General features: G+C 34.5%; 3 protein-coding genes across 38 annotated transcripts in view; 1 reads left to right on the top strand and 2 right to left on the bottom strand.

Annotated features, from left to right (window-relative positions):
- Positions 1–7,429: 7,429 nt before the first annotated feature.
- On the bottom strand, positions 7,430–9,720 carry LOC126894763 (uncharacterized). The gene is made up of 5 exons (XM_050666013.1): positions 8,907–9,720; positions 8,527–8,843; positions 8,333–8,465; positions 7,995–8,276; positions 7,430–7,932 (listed from the first exon to the last, which is right to left on the bottom strand). Exons 1-5 carry the CDS (start codon positions 9,502–9,504, stop codon positions 7,430–7,432), a joined length of 1,833 nt encoding a protein of 610 aa, XP_050521970.1. The 5' UTR covers positions 9,505–9,720.
- A 5,791-nt stretch (positions 9,721–15,511) lies between these two features.
- The window catches only part of LOC126894757 (uncharacterized), a 239,303-nt gene continuing 235,924 nt past the window's right edge, over positions 15,512–18,890 (bottom strand). Inside the window, exon 24 of the mRNA XM_050665999.1 lies at positions 15,512–15,557. Within this exon, the coding sequence (XP_050521956.1) occupies positions 15,512–15,557 (46 nt within the window). The remainder of the gene's footprint in view (positions 15,558–18,890) is intronic.
- The window catches only part of LOC126908504 (E3 ubiquitin-protein ligase Topors-like), a 56,568-nt gene continuing 53,822 nt past the window's right edge, over positions 16,145–18,890 (top strand). For 22 of the 36 annotated variants that reach the window (XM_050690692.1, XM_050690910.1, XM_050690918.1 and 19 more), the window contains exons 1-2: positions 16,146–16,215; positions 16,462–16,519. In XM_050690692.1, coding sequence (XP_050546649.1) covers positions 16,213–16,215; positions 16,462–16,519 — 61 coding nt within the window. In that variant the 5' untranslated portion in view covers positions 16,146–16,212. Of the gene's footprint in view, positions 16,216–16,461; positions 16,520–18,890 lie in introns of all 36 variants that reach the window. The other 14 variants (XM_050690725.1, XM_050690676.1, XM_050690850.1 and 11 more) reach the window with 3 other exon arrangements.

Genomic DNA, 18,890 nt, shown 5'->3' with positions numbered 1-18,890 from the left:
TGTTAAGAACCCCTGAATATTATTTTATAATTGTGTGGAGTATATAATACATGGTCGTCCGACTGTCGTCGAACACAGGAATGTGCTGACCAAGGGTTTAAGGGCAACCATGGGCAAAGGACTCCAACTGTAGGTACCCTACAGTTAGTCGTGGTTTAGTATGTGCTAGTTACACTCATTCTATATCATTCTATATCATTCTAAATCATTCTATATCATTCTAAATCGTTCTATATCATTCTATGTCATTATATTTTATTATTCTATTCATTTGTATTAATATTAATAAATAACGTGTATTGTATTATTAATTGTGTCAATCAAATTATATATTCTAAAGTTTTATTGAAAAGTGAGTGTTTTCTTTTTCTCATTAAGTTTAATTCCTTTTACCACGTGGGCCCGCACAACATATTTGGTGGCAGCGGTAATAGAGCGGAAACGTCTTCGAGGGCCTTTAAAAAACTAAAAAGGAAAAAAAATTTTTTGGTAAGAAAACATACATTCATTAAACCGCGTGGAGGTGTCCTTGGTAGATAGGGAATAACCTCACTACATAATTCTATTTCGTGTGGCAACACTGTTTCAACCGGTTCGACGCCGCCGCCGTGTTTATCAATACTCCGTTATGTACACCGTCGCGGTCTAGCGGACGATAACTTGACTGTGCCGCCGCCGTGATATAACACGACCACCAGATATCGTGGAAAACATAACAACAATTATAAAGTGACCGTCAAAATAATTAAACAATTTTGAATTTCTACATCGTCGCAATCAATGTTTTAATAAAAAATAATACAATCAATACATTCAAATACAATCAAATTTCTACAAAATCAAGAAGTGAAACTATTCTAATCATCAACGTCGTTCAAGATAAATTTTTCAAATTCCTTACAAGCCGTTCAATTCAATTTGAGTCAAGCCATTCCATATCAAGTTCAATTCAACTACACTGGTCCAAATAATTCAATTCCATTTCAATCAAGAATCAATTGTTAAAAATGAAATATTTCAAAATGATATTTGTCATCATAATGTAAGTTTTTTAAATCCTATACATGCTTTGCGATTGATTTATTTTAATTTAAATAGTAGTACCAAATAAATTTATTTTTAGTAAATTTAATTCTAAATCAAAAGATTGTTTATTATTAAAATAATTTAATTAAAAAGAGAGACAATTTAAATTTGAATTAGTTCAAAAATAATTAAAATATATTATTTTTCTATCTCGATTAAATATTTCAATTTCTATTTTTTTCAATTTCAATATTTTTTAAATACTATAATATTTAGTGGGATCAAAATTTTTTTTAGAAAAAAAAAAGATACGAATTTTTATAGAATATTCTAATTTATACCATTTAAAAAAAAAATTTTTTTAATTTAATTTTTACTATCTCTAGTAAATGGTAAGAATTGTACCACTCGCTTACTCGCTCATTGCTAGATAGTGCAGAACTTATTTAAAGTGCTTGTAAACAAATAAAAAAATTTTTTTTTTGAGACTAACTCATGCATGAAAAATGAGTGAATCAAGTAATAGTTGTTCAAGTGATAGCGATTATAAACCATCGACTCATTCTAAATCCATCCTAATTCCTATTCCAGCTACTCGTTCTCTTCGTTCAAAGTCAAAAGTATCTCGACGTAGTACTAGTGTACCGAGAGATTTAGATAATAGTAAAGATATTTTGAATAAATCTATTCGTGCTATAGGTAGTACGGACAGCCTTCTAAACCATTCCAATTCTTTATTAGACGAATTATTAAGTTCAAACACTCAAACAAATTCTATTCAGACTTCTATTAAATGCAACTCCTATAATCCTATTACTCCTACATCGACTACCAATTCTAACACGTTCATGTCTATTTCTATGTCTGCGTCTACTTCTACGTCCACGTCTATTTCTACATCTGCGTCCATTTCAACNAACGTCCACGTCAACTTCTACTTCAACGTCCACTTCTACATCAGCGTCAACTTCTACGTCAACATTAAATTGTGCAACAGCACCACCTTCCACTTCGACTATCGTTTCTACATCCACAACACCAACTACGTGTTGGTATACGTTAGCGACAAATTACACCCCAGAAGTCAAAACAGCAGGTACAAGTCAAACTCTCACGAAGGTAAACCTAACGAACGCCTTGCACGATTCAGAAACCAAGTGGGGACCTGAAAAAATAAAAGCTAGTGTTTACCCACCTACTAATTTGCTACTCCATCAAGATTATTTGTCTTTAATGGCAGAAGAAGACAATATGCCCTGTGGTATTAAAACAAAAGAGTCAAATAGCAATAGAATGAAGAAAGCAGAAGAGGTGAAAATACCAATGAGTGAAGTAAAAGTGCTCATTGATCAATATATGGAACAATACTTTCAAAATAATTCTAACTCTTTCAACGCCAATCTACATCATCCACCTCCTTCAAACACGCAAATAGGGTTACAAGACGNGCCTCCTTCAAATACGCAAATAGGGTTGCAAGACGCTATAAGGTTGCTTCCTAATTCGTTTGATGGAAGAGATGTGGAGCAATTGGAAATCTTTTTGGAAAAATGTGAATTTGCAGTAGAATGTGTAGTACCGGTGGCCATTCCACGGCTACTACGAGCAATTCAAACTCGACTGTCTGGTAAAGCAAGGCAGGTCACAAAATACAAAAGCTTTGAATCATGGGATGATCTTAGAGATACTTTGAAATCGAATTTAGAGCCTCAGAGAACAACCCCACACCTTTATTTGGAGCTATATGCTACAAAGCAATTGCCAAATGAGGACATACTATCATATTCAATGAAAATTGAAAAGCTACAAAATCAAATAATCGAACAGGAGACGTCAGACAAACATCCAGAGGTAGCCAAAGCGATAGAACAAACGATTAATAACCAAGTAATCCAAGTGTTTATGGAAGGACTCGGAAACTTGAAAGACTTTATAAAAGCACGGAATCCTTCAACTCTTGAAAAAGCTATTCAAGCAGCCAAAGAAGAAGAAAGGATAAGACTTTCAAATATAGGAGCAAAACAATATTTGAAAGATAGACCACTAAAAAGTTCTAATTCACAATATTCTACATCACAAAATTCTACTTCCAGTACAAGCTGTCATTTATGTGGTCAAAAGGGACATTTTGCTAAATTCTGTCGTAATAACAATTCTACATCCACTAATAACACAAATAACGCTAAAATACACAGACCCATTGTTCAAAACTCTGCTTCCGCAGAAAAAATCTGCAGATATTGTAAAAACGAGGGTCACATTTTAGAAGAATGTATCAAAAGAAGATACGCAAACACAAATCGACGTAAACAGGAAAACAGGAACCGTCCGGACCAAGGCGCAAGTTCGGCCGGAAAACTTCAAGCCGCCATAATACAATTAAACGAATCTACAAATGCACCGCCAAGTTAGATAATGGTCATGTGCAAATTCTATGTAAGCAAACTACTCCGAATCTTCTACATCTTCTTTTAGACACAGGTAGTGATCTAAACCTTATCAAATTAAATTTTCTAAATCCTGAAGTACCAGTAAAGGAGAACGAATGTTTCAGTCTCACTGGTATAACCGATCATACTATTTCGACACTTGGAAAAGTCATACTAAGTATTCAAATAGAAAATCATGTAATAAATTCTGAATTCCATATTGTCCATCCGAATTTCCCTATAAAATGTGAAGGTATTTTGGGAAGACCCTTTTTACAAGTAAATCAATTTTCAGTCGATTTTCGAAACAGTGAGATAATTATGCACATGAATAAAATANGATATTTTATATTATGTGAGATAATTATTCACATGAATAAAATATGTGAAATATCTCCACGCTCTGAATCTCTTATTTCTATTTCTGCATGTGATATCGCTGAGGCCACAGCGTTAGTCATTCATTCTCAAAACTTATATGAAAACTTATTGTGTGGTAATGTACTGACAACAGTAAAGAACCACGAAATTTTAATACCTGTTATCAACACATCTGAACGTTCAATTCTACTTCCACCAGATCTCGCTTTGTCTCAACTTTCGTTCGACATATGGACCGAACCAAAGTCATGTTGTATTGCAAATTCAAATTCTAATACTATTTCTGATAACAGTCCTCCCGCGAGCAGCCAACGACTAAGGCTACTTAAGAATTCTATTCAAACTGACCACTTAAATCCTGAGGAAAAAGCTTCGGTCGACACTATATGCCGTGAGTACTCCGACATTTTTCATTTAGATGGAGACAGACTGACGTGCACGGACGCGATTTATCACGAAATAAATACGCCCTCAATCGTACAGCCCATCAATGAACGTCTATACCGTTTGCCTTTCCATCACAAACAGGAGATTAATAAACAAATTAAAGAACTAGAAGAACAAAATATTGTTGCTCCCAGCAAAAGTCCATGGAATGCACCACTATTAGTTGTACCAAAGAAACCGGACAGTAATGGTGTTGTGAAATATCGTGTCTGCGTTGATTTCAGAAAATTAAATCAAGTTTTTGCAGGCGATGCATATCCTATTCCTAATATAGCTGACATTCTAGATCAATTAGGAAAATCCTCGTACTATTCAACTCTGGATCTCGCGCAAGGCTATCATCAAGTAGAAATGCACCCAGATCACCGTGAAAAAACTGCATTTAGTACAGATCAGGGTCACTTTGAGTTCCTTCGAGTTCCTTTCGGTCTCAAAGGTGCACCTGCTACATTTCAACGTCTTATGAACTCTGTATTAAGTGGGCTAACCGGTCTAAAAGCATTCGTTTATTTGGATGACATAATAGTCTATGCATCTTCTATACAAGATCACGAGAACAAATTAAAGGATGTATTTAATCGACTTCGGAGTTTCAACCTAAAACTACAACCTTCTAAGTGTTCATTTATGCGAAAAGAAGTACACTACTTGGGTCATGTTATAACAGACAAAGGTGTTAAACCTGATCCACTCAAAATCAAATGTGTTCTAGAGTTCCCAATTCCTAGAAACGCCAAAGAGGTAAAATCGTTTCTTGGTCTTTCAGGCTATTACAGGCGTTTTGTACCAAACTATGGCACAATCGCAAAGCCACTCACGAATCTTTTAAAGAAAGAAGTCTCATTCCACTGGTCAGATCAATGTCAAGAATCATTTGAAAAATTAAAAACTGTTCTAACTCAAGAACCTCTACTTCAATATCCAGATTTTAGCCAACCATTTAACCTAACTTGTGACGCAAGCAATGTTGCAATAGGTTGTGTTCTATCTCAAGGTCCTATCGGCAAGGATTTACCAATCGCGTACGCATCTAGAACTCTGAATCGAGCCGAACAAAATTATAATACAACCGAAAAAGAGTTGTGTTCTATCATATGGGGTATTAAGCAGTTCCGCCCCTATCTTTTTGGACAAAAGTTCAATGTGGTAACAGACCACCGAGCTCTTGTATGGTTATTCAATATAAAGGACCCAGGCTCGAGGCTAACGAGATGGAGACTTAAATTAGAAGAATATGAATATGAAATTCAGTACAAGCCAGGTTGCCATAATACTAACGCTGATGCGCTTAGCCGTATACACGTTACAACCCGGGCTCAGTCAAAGGAACAAATTTCTATATCACAAAATCATTCTACATCACAGGATCCTGCTAACTCACTATTAGACTCTGAAAATTACTCTGAACACTCCAATACACCGTCTTCGTCGACATCCACCTCTAGCATGACAGAAAAACAACAGCTCGAGCAAACCTATACCAACTTCTTACAGGCCAGAGAGGAATCGATATCTACTACATCGAATGTTCAAGAAATTGTCGGAGATCTCTTCAAAGAAAACAACGATTGGCATTTAGCCAATAGCGTATCCCAAGATTTCTATATGAAAAAAGGAGTCGCTCTCCAATTCAGAAGAAAATTTGGACAAATAGAAGAACTTCTAAACCAAAGGAAAAATGTGACAGAAATTGCGCATTTAGTCCACAATGAGAAATACATTCTATATCTTATTACAAAAGCTAACTATTTTGAGAAACTTAGTTACGAAATCTTGTTTAAGACTCTAACGAATCTAAAAACCTTTTGTCAAGAAAATAATCTAACCAAAATCGCTATGCCAAAAATAGGATGCGGGTTAGATCAACTCAATTGGAATCAAGTTAAATCTATGTTAAGATTCATTTTTAGAGAATCCAATATTGCTATCAAAGTGTTTAGTAAAGATCACCTAACACTTGAGGAAAAACTCAGACTCATTAAAGATTTCCACGATACTCCTCTCTCAGGTCATCAAGGAGTAGAACGGACTCTTAATAAACTCAGAATCGAATACCGTTGGACAGGCATGAGAAAACAAGTAGAAGAGTATATCAAGACTTGTCCTACGTGTCAATTGACCAAGGTGTCAAATAAATCAGTCAAGGAACCAATGGTAATAACTTCTACATCATCAAGAGCGTTTGAAAAAATTTTTCTAGATATCGTTGGTCCTCTTACTAAATCAAGTCGTAACAATGTCTTTATCATCACACTACAAGATGATCTGACAAAATTTTCATGGGCCATACCAACAAGAAATCATGAGGCCAACACTGTAGCCTACCATTTTGTGACTCAATTTGTTTGCTTACATGGTATACCTCAGCAAATAGTCACAGATTGCGGTACAGAATTTCTAAGTCAAGTTTTCGCAGAAGTATGTCGGTTGTTGAAAATAAAAAAGTCATCAACTACTCCGTATCATCCTCAGAGTAATGGCAGTCTAGAAAGGAGCCATCGAACCTTAGGCGAATACCTCAGAAGTTTTGTTGCGAAAGATCAATCAGACTGGGACGAATACATTCCATTCGCAATGTTTGCCTACAATTCCAGTATTCACTCGTCTACAGGTTATCAACCCTATGAACTAGTCTATGGTAGACAGATACACATTCCTAATTCGTTGTCGAAACCTCCAGAACCCCAGTACAATTTCTCTGATTACCAATTCGAACTCAAACGGAGACTTCAAGAAACAAGCGAAGTCGCACGCAATCGATTAATCGCTAATAAAAACAAAGCTAAATGTCAATACGACAAAAACGCACATTCTTTAGAAATTAAGGAAGGTGACATGGTTTATTTACAAAATAAAGCAGCTCACAATAAACTCACACCCAATTGGATAGGTCCATTTGAGGTTCTCGAAATCCACCCTAACCAGGTCAATGTAGCGATTAAGCGGAGGGGGAAAAGACATTTAGTTCATAAAAATTTATTGAAAAAACATTTCTCCTAAATCCATAATATAAAGAGAAAAAATTTTTTTTTGTATTTCTAGTACATACACCAATGCAGAAATTCTAATTCACCCACCGGACAATCTAGCACAAATAGACATACTAACTCCTCACATTGGAATGTATTATGAAAAGAAATCTAATGTCAAACTACACAGCAGCGACTGGACAATAGTGACATTCTTGGACACATCACAGTATGCGTCCAAATACAACACTCTCTTGCAGTTCTATAGTACAACACGTAATTTATGCANCGTACGGCTCCGATGACTACACGGGCATTGTCTCCGGCCAACGCTCGTTTTGACGCATCGTCACCATCGTCGCCATCGTCTTCAAACAAACATCGTTTGTAATCGTACAAAGACAGATGGTTCCGGACGACATGTCCGCGGATCCCCTTAGACTTGATGAATTCGCTGCCTTCCATGTCAAATGCATAGCACTTTGAACGAAGTGCAGCGATCTCAAAGAGGGTGAGGCCGCCGGTCTCGTCTGAAAACAGACCAGGCGTCTTCTTCCTCGAGGTCGAGTAACAAGGGTGATCCTTGGGCAGGCTAGATGCGTCCACGTACACCAGTAAATCGGGGCTGTCGGCTAAATCCTGGTAGAAGTCGCTGACTCTGAGCAGGTATATGAAGGAGTCTGAGAAAAATTAAAAATATATAAATATTGTAAAAATATTTCTACTGTACGGTTGTACTCACCAGTATCCATGTAAACCAGGCTAATTGCGTCGCCATAATGAGGTTTTAATACGTCGTAGAAGTACTTGTACATTAGCGACTTGCTAATGTCAAGCACTGCTAAACCGACGTATATTGGTTTGAGAAACTTGACAATCTTTGTGTCCATTATGACGGCGCACAACCTTTCGCCGTATTTAATACAGTCGTTGAAGGTTGGTTGGTTTACGAGCTTGCTTAGACGTTCGGGACTGGAGATTAGTTCAATGCGGATGCGTTTCCGCATGTTCTCCATTGTTTTCCCTATAAAATATAAATATTTATCAAATAACTCACTTTACCATTGAGCGTGCACTTACCAAAGACGGCATTATTCATTAGTTTGAAAAACGATATTTCAAAAGCATTTGCCGCCTGTTTCCGCATTTCAGTGTTCAACTCAATGTACGGTTTCAACCAAGCACTTTGTTGAAACTCTAAAACGCGGTGCACCTGCAGTACAAATATTTATATTAGTATCATCGTTTATAGTTTATAGGTTAATTATACATACTTTATCGACTCGCAGTCCGTGTGCGATCGCCTGTTTAAGATTAACGTAATGTACGACGTACCGCTGTTTGGGTTTCAAAGTGGCCATGGGTTTGGTCTCTTTGGAACCCGGTGGTACATCGTTGACAGGCAAGAACGGCAAGTCGTTGTGCTCGTCATGCAGCCCTTCTGGATACGATACATCTACTTCATATATACGCCCCGTATTACCAGTGTCCGAAAGCAATTGGAGGTCGGCCAGAGGATCTGATCCTTCATACCACCGGAAGCCACCGTACGGCATGGGCTGACTCATAGCCCACCCGTAAAGGTTATTGCCTATATACATTAAACGTTTTTAATTCACAGCTCAATTATTGTACTTTTATATATAATACTTACAATCTTGATACACGATCCATGAGTTTGGTTTTGTCGGATCGTAGCCAGGTGTCTTTGGATTGTTGGCCTTGGCATAGTGCTTGACGGCCTGCACCAGCCCACCACGAATGCCCTGCTCCACCATCAGTAGCATGTCGTAGTCGTTCAAGAGCTCCAGCTTCACCCTGGTGTACTTCAACATACAATCGAAGCTAAAACCCGGTGCGGTATAATAGTGCGCCGGGTCCAAATTGTATGTTGAAATAGAGATGTCGCGAAAGTTCTCAAACACGTCAGCCAACAACAGCACGTCAATCTTTAGGTATAGGTCACTGTACTCACCGAGGGTTGAGCAACCGAAACGATTCCACACCTCTGTGGCGTGTCTATAGTCGTCGTCATCGATATTCGACTCATTCAACTGACTATAGAAAGCGTCGCGGGGTGGTAGTACCGTTTCGTCCAATTTAGCCCAACTATCAGTGTACTCGTAAGGGTATACGCCCTTACGCGTTACCAACGGCATGTCTTCCGGGCGGAACACCTTGGCCGTCTCTCGGAATTTAACGTAGTCGGGCGTCATTAGATTACCAGCCAAGGTGGATAGGGAGGAGGCCATGAATCAGAAGGTGTCGACAAACCGTATGGAGAAGTTATTGGTCACGTGTTTCGTGACCGAAATATACTTCTCCTCGGAATTCGGTATGACCGAAATCCTTTGGTCGTCGTACCCCAATTCAGTGACGATGAAATGCGCGTCGTAACCCGAAAGATTGTGCAAGAAGCACGGCACAAAATTGACCGTCTTTACTTTCAGGTTACATGCATTGCACAACGTCTGTCTGAATCGGCCCGATAGATGACAGTGGTCTGCGACTTTGGGGTTGGAATCCTTGAATGCCATGCGGCACAAGTCGCATACCAGTTTCTCCCCGTGCCTGCGCACATCATCGATAGACATTCGGATGGGAACGTTGGTTTTGCACAACAATTTAGAAATGTTGCGCGTCACTTCAGTTACAGCCATCACAAATGCCTTGGCGACCTCTTCGCGATCCTCGGACCCACGGTATATCACCGGTGATTGCGGTATACCGTAGCGTTCGAGGAGCTCGGAGGGCACATCGTCCGATGTTTTCACCATGAACCCATAGCTCATGGGATGGTGGGTGTGCACAGTCCTGGTGTATGCACCCATACGATCGTCTGTTTGCTCCAGCAAGGCCTCAAAATCGGCGTAGATGACAAACGGTAACCGTTGAGTCTTTACCCACGCGTCAAATTCGACCTTACTGCCCTCCGCCGGCATAACGGGTAAAATAGGCTTGTTCTTGCCGCATATCAACTTGTGTTGCTCCAACGCTTGATGACCCCGAAGAATATGCTTTTTAGACTGATCATCAAAGCTAGTGAAGCAACGTCTGCAAGTGTATATGCGACATTTGTGTTTAGTTTTTTGACTGCGCACAAGCCTCGAAAAATTTGAAATGTACGCGTAATGATACTTGTCAGAGTCACCGATGTACAACAGGTCAAAATGATTTTGTTGTTCTTGGTCGGCGACTCTTAGAGGATACACCGACCACTTCATCTTAACGTCGTCTCGTTCCAAGCCGTACACGTTGACAGACACGTTAGGGTTTCGTCGCTCAAATATTTTAATTTGGGACACAGGTGTGGGGAACGTCAACCCCGTGAAATCATACCTGTGTTCCTCGTTAAAATATTTTTGATTAACACGCGTATTATTATTAACCCCAACGTGTCGGGCCAAAATGGCCCACTTGAAACAGGACTGATCGATGTTTTGCGGATTGATGATTGCCTTTCTATGTAAAATTTCAGGTGGGATCGGAATATATGATGAGCCGGTGAGGGGCGTATACTTGTACACACTGAGCATGAGACCGTCGATATGCGCTAGCGTGAATCCGCTACCCCTACCCGAGTACACATCTTCCTCAGCGAGCATAATCTCGAAATCGTCATTGACCGCACCTACAATATCCGTGTCGGACAACAACGCCCTAGCCCGTGTCTTGAAGGCACGGTCCTCGGGCGGTGCTTCTGATCGCGGTATATGGTAAGAGGCCTCCAATTTGAGATTATATTTAATAGGCTGAACAGCTGTGATTTCACCGAGTTTGGCAACCAGCTCGGGTTTAACGGCGCGCAGAAAATCTCGATAGCTCGCGAAATTTTCCACGTTTTTCCGATAAAACCAAACGGCTCCTCGCTTCAATGCGGAATCAATCTCGATGAAATTTTTCGCGTCCGGCAATTGTATACGCAACCTTTTCGATTTTACCCTACTGTTGTTAGCCCTACGTTTAACCGAATGGTGGTTTGGAACAGTCGTGGAAGAGGTGGCTGTGAAAAAATGTGTAAAAACAATTTGTGCATCGAAAATATCGAAATATACAATCAAAAAAACTTACCTTGTGCAGCACCAGTAAAATGTACATCAGCCATTGTTATTCAATTTTAAATTAAAAAAAAAATAAATAAATAAATACTAGTACTTGTATACGTTTAACTAAATATTTTTAAGCAATACGTTAGTGAGCCGCTAATAACGCTTAGTCAAAGAGTGAATATAATCATTATTGATGTCTTTATAAATACGGATTGTTACTGTATTATCCGCTGCATCAGTGNTCCAAATATCTTTTAGATAATTAATTCGTGATAACGGATGAGGTGTATACGACTAAGATATTAAAATATTACTAGATAAATGATTATAATGAACACTGGCCACCTACGTCATTCATACCCATGCATATAGTAGTATTAAGCAAAGACAAAAAATTCAGTTTTCCATCGTATATTTGATACGTCTGCATGTCTAATTTATATACGTTTTAATTATTATAGTAAAATATAGTTATTTAAAATAGCGTGAAAATTAAAGTGAATTGTTTACACATATATGTCTTTAGGATTTAAAACAGATGCCTTTGTAAAAATTATGACCGTCTGCCGTCTCTAATGCGTTGACGGATGAAGAATGCAATCCTTCCAGTCGAAGCTATTATTTTATTAAAAATAATTTATTACAGTTGTTAAATACGGTAATAATTTATAACAATGGGAGGGATACCAGTAATAATTCAGACAAAATATATATGTAAGACATATATCGATAAGTATAATACAGATTATAATAATATTATAAACATTATATTATATATGTTCCAGTGATTACGTCGTCGTCGGCGGCGGCGGCGGTAGTGTTTATTTAAGAATGTGTTTTGCTATAAGAAAACTTGAAAAGTCGTCATTAGTATATATTGTCTACAAAAAAAATATTGATTTATTATTCACTATACGAATAACGGTCAAGCTTATTAACTCGTATAATAACAATTAATCTAATTGACGGCGACATCGCCGACGCCGTCGCCGCCGCGTTGGGCCATCTGGTGTATTAATCTCAAGTGCTATAGTGTAATCATCAATACAGCCATCTGGCACACAATGTTTCGAACTAATTTTTTTTTTTTCACAAATTAGGTAAAATTAACATTTTACGTATGGACTTTATCTAAATATATGCATGTGGCATATCAAAATAGCGGATTCGACGTTTAAAAATTGTACTTTTCACCGTAACCGTATAGCTTACCTGGAAAATGCATTTTTTTTTTTTTCCCCAAAAAACCGATATTATGTATATATGGACGAGCATAATTTAGGCGCGTGACAACTTGTGTTAGTTTACGTTGTGTTTCATTCCCCCCCCTCCCACCTATAGGTTTGTGTACCTTTAGTTTCATTACCCCTCTCTCATAAGACATGGTGGAGGAAGAGAGGTTCCTCACCTGATTTAGGTTAGTTTACGTTGGATTTACTTCCCCCACCCTAAGACTTGTCAGAGGAGGTTCTTCTTAGGTTAGTTTACGTTGGGTTACATCATCGTTCCCCCTCCCATTGTATTATGTTAGTTTACGTTGGATTTACTCCCCCTCCACCCCTCTTCCCATAACCACGGTGGTAGGGTGGGTGGGTGAAGCGGAGAGGGCCTAGAATCCCCAATATTACCCTACTCTCCTCTGTATAAAGGAAAATTTAATAAAAAAGTATGTTAAATGAAAGAAATAATCATAAAAAAGTTTTTCATTGTATTGATCCATACATTTTTCAAAAAGTTATAGTAATTTAAAGTTGAAAAAATAAAATTGAAAATTTTAACATAAAAATAGCTGGTTATTAACTACGGCAGCTATTTGCGTGTAGAAGATAAGTTTTAATTATACTATAGTTATACTTAGACGAAAATATAATATAGGCCCAATTACAATAACAGTAGAACGAACGTGCACTTGAATGTCAACGGGTATTATTTAACCAAAATAGCTGACAAATGAAATAATATTACTCATGAATAACAATATTTGTTTAATGATATTCAGGTTGACCAATTTGGTCTTATGGCATTCAATTCTGGGGGCTGGCAAAGCCTTCAAATATACGCCCAATTCATACTTTCCAGAATATCTCGCTTCGGATGATAACTAATGCCCCTTGGTACATAACTAACAATAACCTACATAAAGACTTACATAATAACACAGTTAACGAACTTACCAAACTACACTACACTCGATTTCACTCAAAACTGAATTTCAATACAAATCCCACAATAAAACGTATGTGCACTACTAACTTCCCTGACAATCCCACAAGAAGACTTAAACGTAACTGGAATCGTGACCTAATAACATAAAGATACCAAACATATATCTGATATGTAATATATCAAATCATTATTACAATAATAAAGTGAAATATTTGATGAATTATTTTACATGAGCTTACCTTATTAGACTCTAGTATTAGTAGTACACAAGAAGAAAGTAACAAAGAATACAATATTAGATTTGATTATTCTATGTCAGATATACTTGATGAGGACAAACCTGGACCATTCTGCTCAAAAAGAAGCTTTTGAAAAGTGCAAGGTTAGTGATAGTTATGCCATAGCAACATTGTCAATACACCAATGTCGTGAACTTTTAAGAACCAAACATGCTAAAAAAATATTTGAAAAGTTTTAAGAAAAAATGTTACATCTGTTATTGTTCATTTCGATGGTAAATTATTACCATCATTAACTAGTAAAACAAATATTGAGAGACTTCCAGTTGCCAAAAATTTTGATGGAAATGAGTAATTGCTTGGCGTTTCATTTATTAAATCGGGTATAGGCAAAGAACAAGCACTAGCAAATTATAATTTGTTAAAAGAATGGGATATTGGAAATAAAATTTAGTGTACATGGTAGATATAAAAGATCTGTCTCTAGATATTGTTCAAAAATGACACAACAGCCTCTAATATGGGAAAGTTACAAGGCGCTTGTGTCATTTTTGACACAATATCTAGAGACAGATCTTTTATATCTACCATATAGGCACCATGTATTTGTGAATTGTGTATTTGAAAAAAAAAATTATCTAGTTGGCGAAAAATATCATTATTTAAAAAATTTCAACAGAGTTGGCCCAAAATTAAAGATTGATTTATAAAATCAGGCTTAGACGATATTGTTGTTAAAACACAATTAAATGGCTTTGTTACGTCGCTATTTATGGGTTTAGCCTAAGTGCCCGTCGACAGTATTCTAAGGGACCAACGGGGGATAGCTGGCTAGGCTATATCTACCTTAGGTACTGAAGTTTCCTATTTAATTTATATTCCCTTAGAGGAACTACCAAGGGTCGCACTACAATATATATATATAACACTTTAGGTTAACTACGATATAAATAAATATTTATTAAACAATTGAAATATTAAATAGATAATACAACCTGCTGGACACCTAGAGATGATATAATCCAACAGGGAGCTGACGGCGACACACACACTATAATATACGGGGTAGCAAATTAAGTTAATTATTAGACAAGTAGTGATCGCGAAGATGGTAAAAGGTCAACTGTCGATAGGGATATCTCATTATGGCATATTGGCCGTGAATTGCAAAAAGTGTTTATGTGTGCAGTCCGCCCTCCTGTTAGTATTGTTGTATGTCACTGTGTTAATTATATATATATNGTTAGTATTGTTGTATGTCACTGTGTTAATTATATGTATATATATATATATATATGTCTATTAAACGGTACAATGATGTTATGGGAGACAGAGATATGGGCACATGAAAATGTGATCGTATCAGCTCTGAAATAGAAATAATTTCATTATGTATGAAATAAATAAATACTTATTAGCCAAGAGAAGACTATAGAGAATTTTTAAATTTCGCATTAGTTTTTCTCGGTGGTAATCTGTATCCAAATAGTTTAATTAGATCACCTGGCACTTATCATCATGCTAGATGGATGGCAAAAGCAATTTATTGTTTAAAATTTTTTTTTTCGAGATTCATTTGAACTAACTGATAGCGAACAAGTTGGCGTATGTGATATTTGTATATTTTTAATGCATTTAAAGCTCCGCGTTTAGATTTAGAGTGCATGCAAAATTTTTATAAGTATAAGAAAATCGACAAAGATATAAGTGCAGTAGGAGTTTAGTAATCATTTAGTAGTACCTCTCACCAGAAAATGCTTCAATGGCATTTTTTGATGATCAAATATCTAGTGAAACCAAACGGCTTATAGTAAAAAATTTTTCCAAAAATTGTATATCAAAAATCTTCCATGTACATATGTAGATAATTTTGTCATGTTTCATTTGATATACTGTTCATGTCTCTACGACTACACGATCCTCCGGAATCTGAGAACGCCCGAGACATGTTTTAATACACTGCAGAAAAGTACCTGAGCACTCTCTTAAACGTCGTCGCAATACGCATTTGATTCAACTAGAGTAAAATATTTACAAAATAAAAAAAAAGGGGTTAACTTTTTATCACGTTACAAGCTCAAACTTAATAAATGTACACAGCAGCTCAACAAAGTATATAAATTAATTTAATTATTGATATTGTATAATTTAATATAATTTTTCGGTATATTACGTGTTCATAAAACTTTAATATACTTTATTATTAAAAGATGTATTTGCAATTTGTTATTTACTAGTAATAAAATAAAACCTAATATAATCTATGTGATTTTTACAATGCTCAAAATTCAAATGTCATTTTATGACAAAAAATCATGTTATAATGTGTTCCAATATTTCATATTTTTTTTTTTTTTTGCAAACATGCTTTATTTATTTTGTTTATTATTAGAATTATTTCTTATTTGCCAATACGTATAATATTTTACTTCAAGTCTTTATAATAACTGTTTTAAAAATTTTTTTATTAAATCTTATAATAAATTTTTTGACATTATAAACAACAATGGTAAGTAACTTTTTTTTACATATCTTAATATTTAATTAATAGATGGATAATTAATAGTAAAATTACAAATAATTACTTCTAATATAATTATTAAAAAATTATCAATTCTACTAAAGTAATTAAAGTATCTCTTTAATAATTTATAACTATAAATTATGTTTGAAGATTTTTAGTTTGGCGGAAATAGAGATTAATCTGATTTTCATAATTATTGATATTGTTTTAAAAATCGAAAATTCGTTTCAGAAATTACATATTTTATCAACATTTTTTATTTTGGTGTTCTTCGCATTTTATTTGGAAGGTAAGTAACTCTAAATATTATATAGAGTGATCCGTTTATCATAACCTACAAAATTATTCACAAAATAAAAACACAATATATTTTTTCCTTTTAAAAACACAGGTATCTGAACTTATGTTTGCTTTTTTTATGTTTTTATCAGAATGATGGTATTAGGCTTTAAAAATGGTATTTATCGAATATGATTAGACCAAGTGGTTTTGGTACACTAAATTTTTTAAAAAAGATTAATAAGCATAAAAAAATTTTTTAAATTAACAATATGCTAAATTGTTCTTAAAATAAATTTTGTCCTTATTAATGTTAAATTCTTCAAGTGCCCTTGAATTTGAGTAATGAAGACAACATACATCATCACAGTATATTGAAATTTGACTTATAACTTGAATAATAATAAATACCTTTATTGAATTTTTTCAGACTAAATCCATAAAAAATAGAATATATTAGTTAAATAATCTAAGTTTCATTTTTACAAATACTTATCATTTTTCTTTGATTAATATTAATCAAAAACTTGATAAATTTTGGATTTAGGTGTAAATATTATAATTTGATGTTGTGTATAACAATAAAAAACTTTAATATGTTTAGTATTCATTAACATAAGCATTCATTAGACAGAATTTTTATTACACGTAAACAGTAAGTTTATTTGGTAATGCGTTTAAAAAAACTTTTTGCCATATTTATGTTATTATTAATTATAAGATTTTTGTAGGTTTAAAGTCTTTAATTTTATTTAAATAATTTTCATCATTAATTGTTTCTCTTATTAATTATTAATGGTTTATTACGCAATAGATTGTTGGAGGTTCGAAAGCATAGGTTAAATTGAACTTACCTTACGCCCTATGTAATGCAATAATATTTCAAGTAATCCAACGTTTATTTTGGTATTAAATGCACTACGTATACTATTTACATTATACGTTATATAATTCATATAATTACTTACAAAAACGATTCAAGATTTTAAATGATATGATTTAATTACAGAAAGTCTTCGACTTATCTTACTTGTAAACGATTTTAAACACTCTATATTTTATTATAAATATAGTTTATAATCTGTACTTGTTCATTTTTTTTATGTCTGTTGAATAATTTTTTTTTTTTGAGATAGTATATTTTATTGAGAGATCGACACCAACATTTCTAAAATTTTCCTCTGGCCTGGTCAAAACAAGATTCACAAATATTTATATCTATATAAAAAATTTATCAAGGCGGAATTGTGGTAGCCCAATGTGTCCCGGCGCTAAAATAAAGCACCTTGAAAGGATGCGGCTCAATAATCACCAAGACAAAAATTAAACACTAAAAAAAAAATTTGTAAGTTTCTTTGCGCTGTCGGCCGGCACGATGCTTGTTAAAGCAAAGACATTAAGCTCAAAGACTAGCTACTCAATACACATAGGCTTACAAATATATTCTAACCTAATATACATAATTCTAGAATAATATCTACCCACATAGCAATTTCAATATATTAATATTGTCAAAATATTCTTACAAAATACTTTTTAAAATATTTTGAATAAAATATTGTGACAATATCTCTTAAACATAATAAAAAATATATTCTATTGAAATATTTTCATAATATGCTCACAATATAATTTTTTAAATATTTGTTTATGTATATTTTGATAATATATTAAAGAGAATAAATACAGTATATTACACCGAAAATATTTCTACAATGTGCTTAAAAAATATCTTTTTAAATATTTGCTTATAAATATTATGAAAATATATTAATTAAAATAAATATAGAATATTTAACTTGAAATATTTGTTGAATATATTATCAATATAATTTTTTAAATATTATAAATATATATCTTGTTGGCCAACTGAGGTAACTTAAGAGACACAAGCCATCCTCTTTTCTCCCTTTAGTTACATCTTTGGATGATATTGGTATCTTGTTATATAATACTTATGTATTATATATACATATTCCTAAATCTTTAATAAGTAAACAGCCATTTTCTCTAATTAGTATCAATTTTAATTAACCTAATTCAATTAAGCTAAGTAAGTCAAGGACAGTAAAAAAAACCTTGTTGCTATTATTTGCAGGCCTATCGAGTTAAAATTTTTTTAGTTTTATCAGCGCAATTATATCTTATTATTGTCCTGTGAAACTAAAAATCCTAAAAAGTTTTTTTATTATAGTTAGAATATATTTCTATATTATCAACAATAATAGTCAGTTTCTAACTTACAAGGAGAAATCATGGTGATGGGATCGCCGATTTTCAAAAAAATTATATGAATCTAATCTAAATTGAATATAAAATTGTATTTACTTTGAATTTTTTTAAACAAGAAAAATTACTTAACAGACAAATAACCATTTGAA

The sequence above is a fragment of the Daktulosphaira vitifoliae genome, unplaced genomic scaffold (assembly GCF_025091365.1).
Source record: "Daktulosphaira vitifoliae isolate Bord-2020 unplaced genomic scaffold, ASM2509136v1 Scaffold_1, whole genome shotgun sequence".
Lineage (NCBI taxonomy): Eukaryota > Metazoa > Arthropoda > Insecta > Hemiptera > Phylloxeridae > Daktulosphaira > Daktulosphaira vitifoliae.
This window is presented reverse-complemented; position numbering and strand designations above follow the sequence as displayed.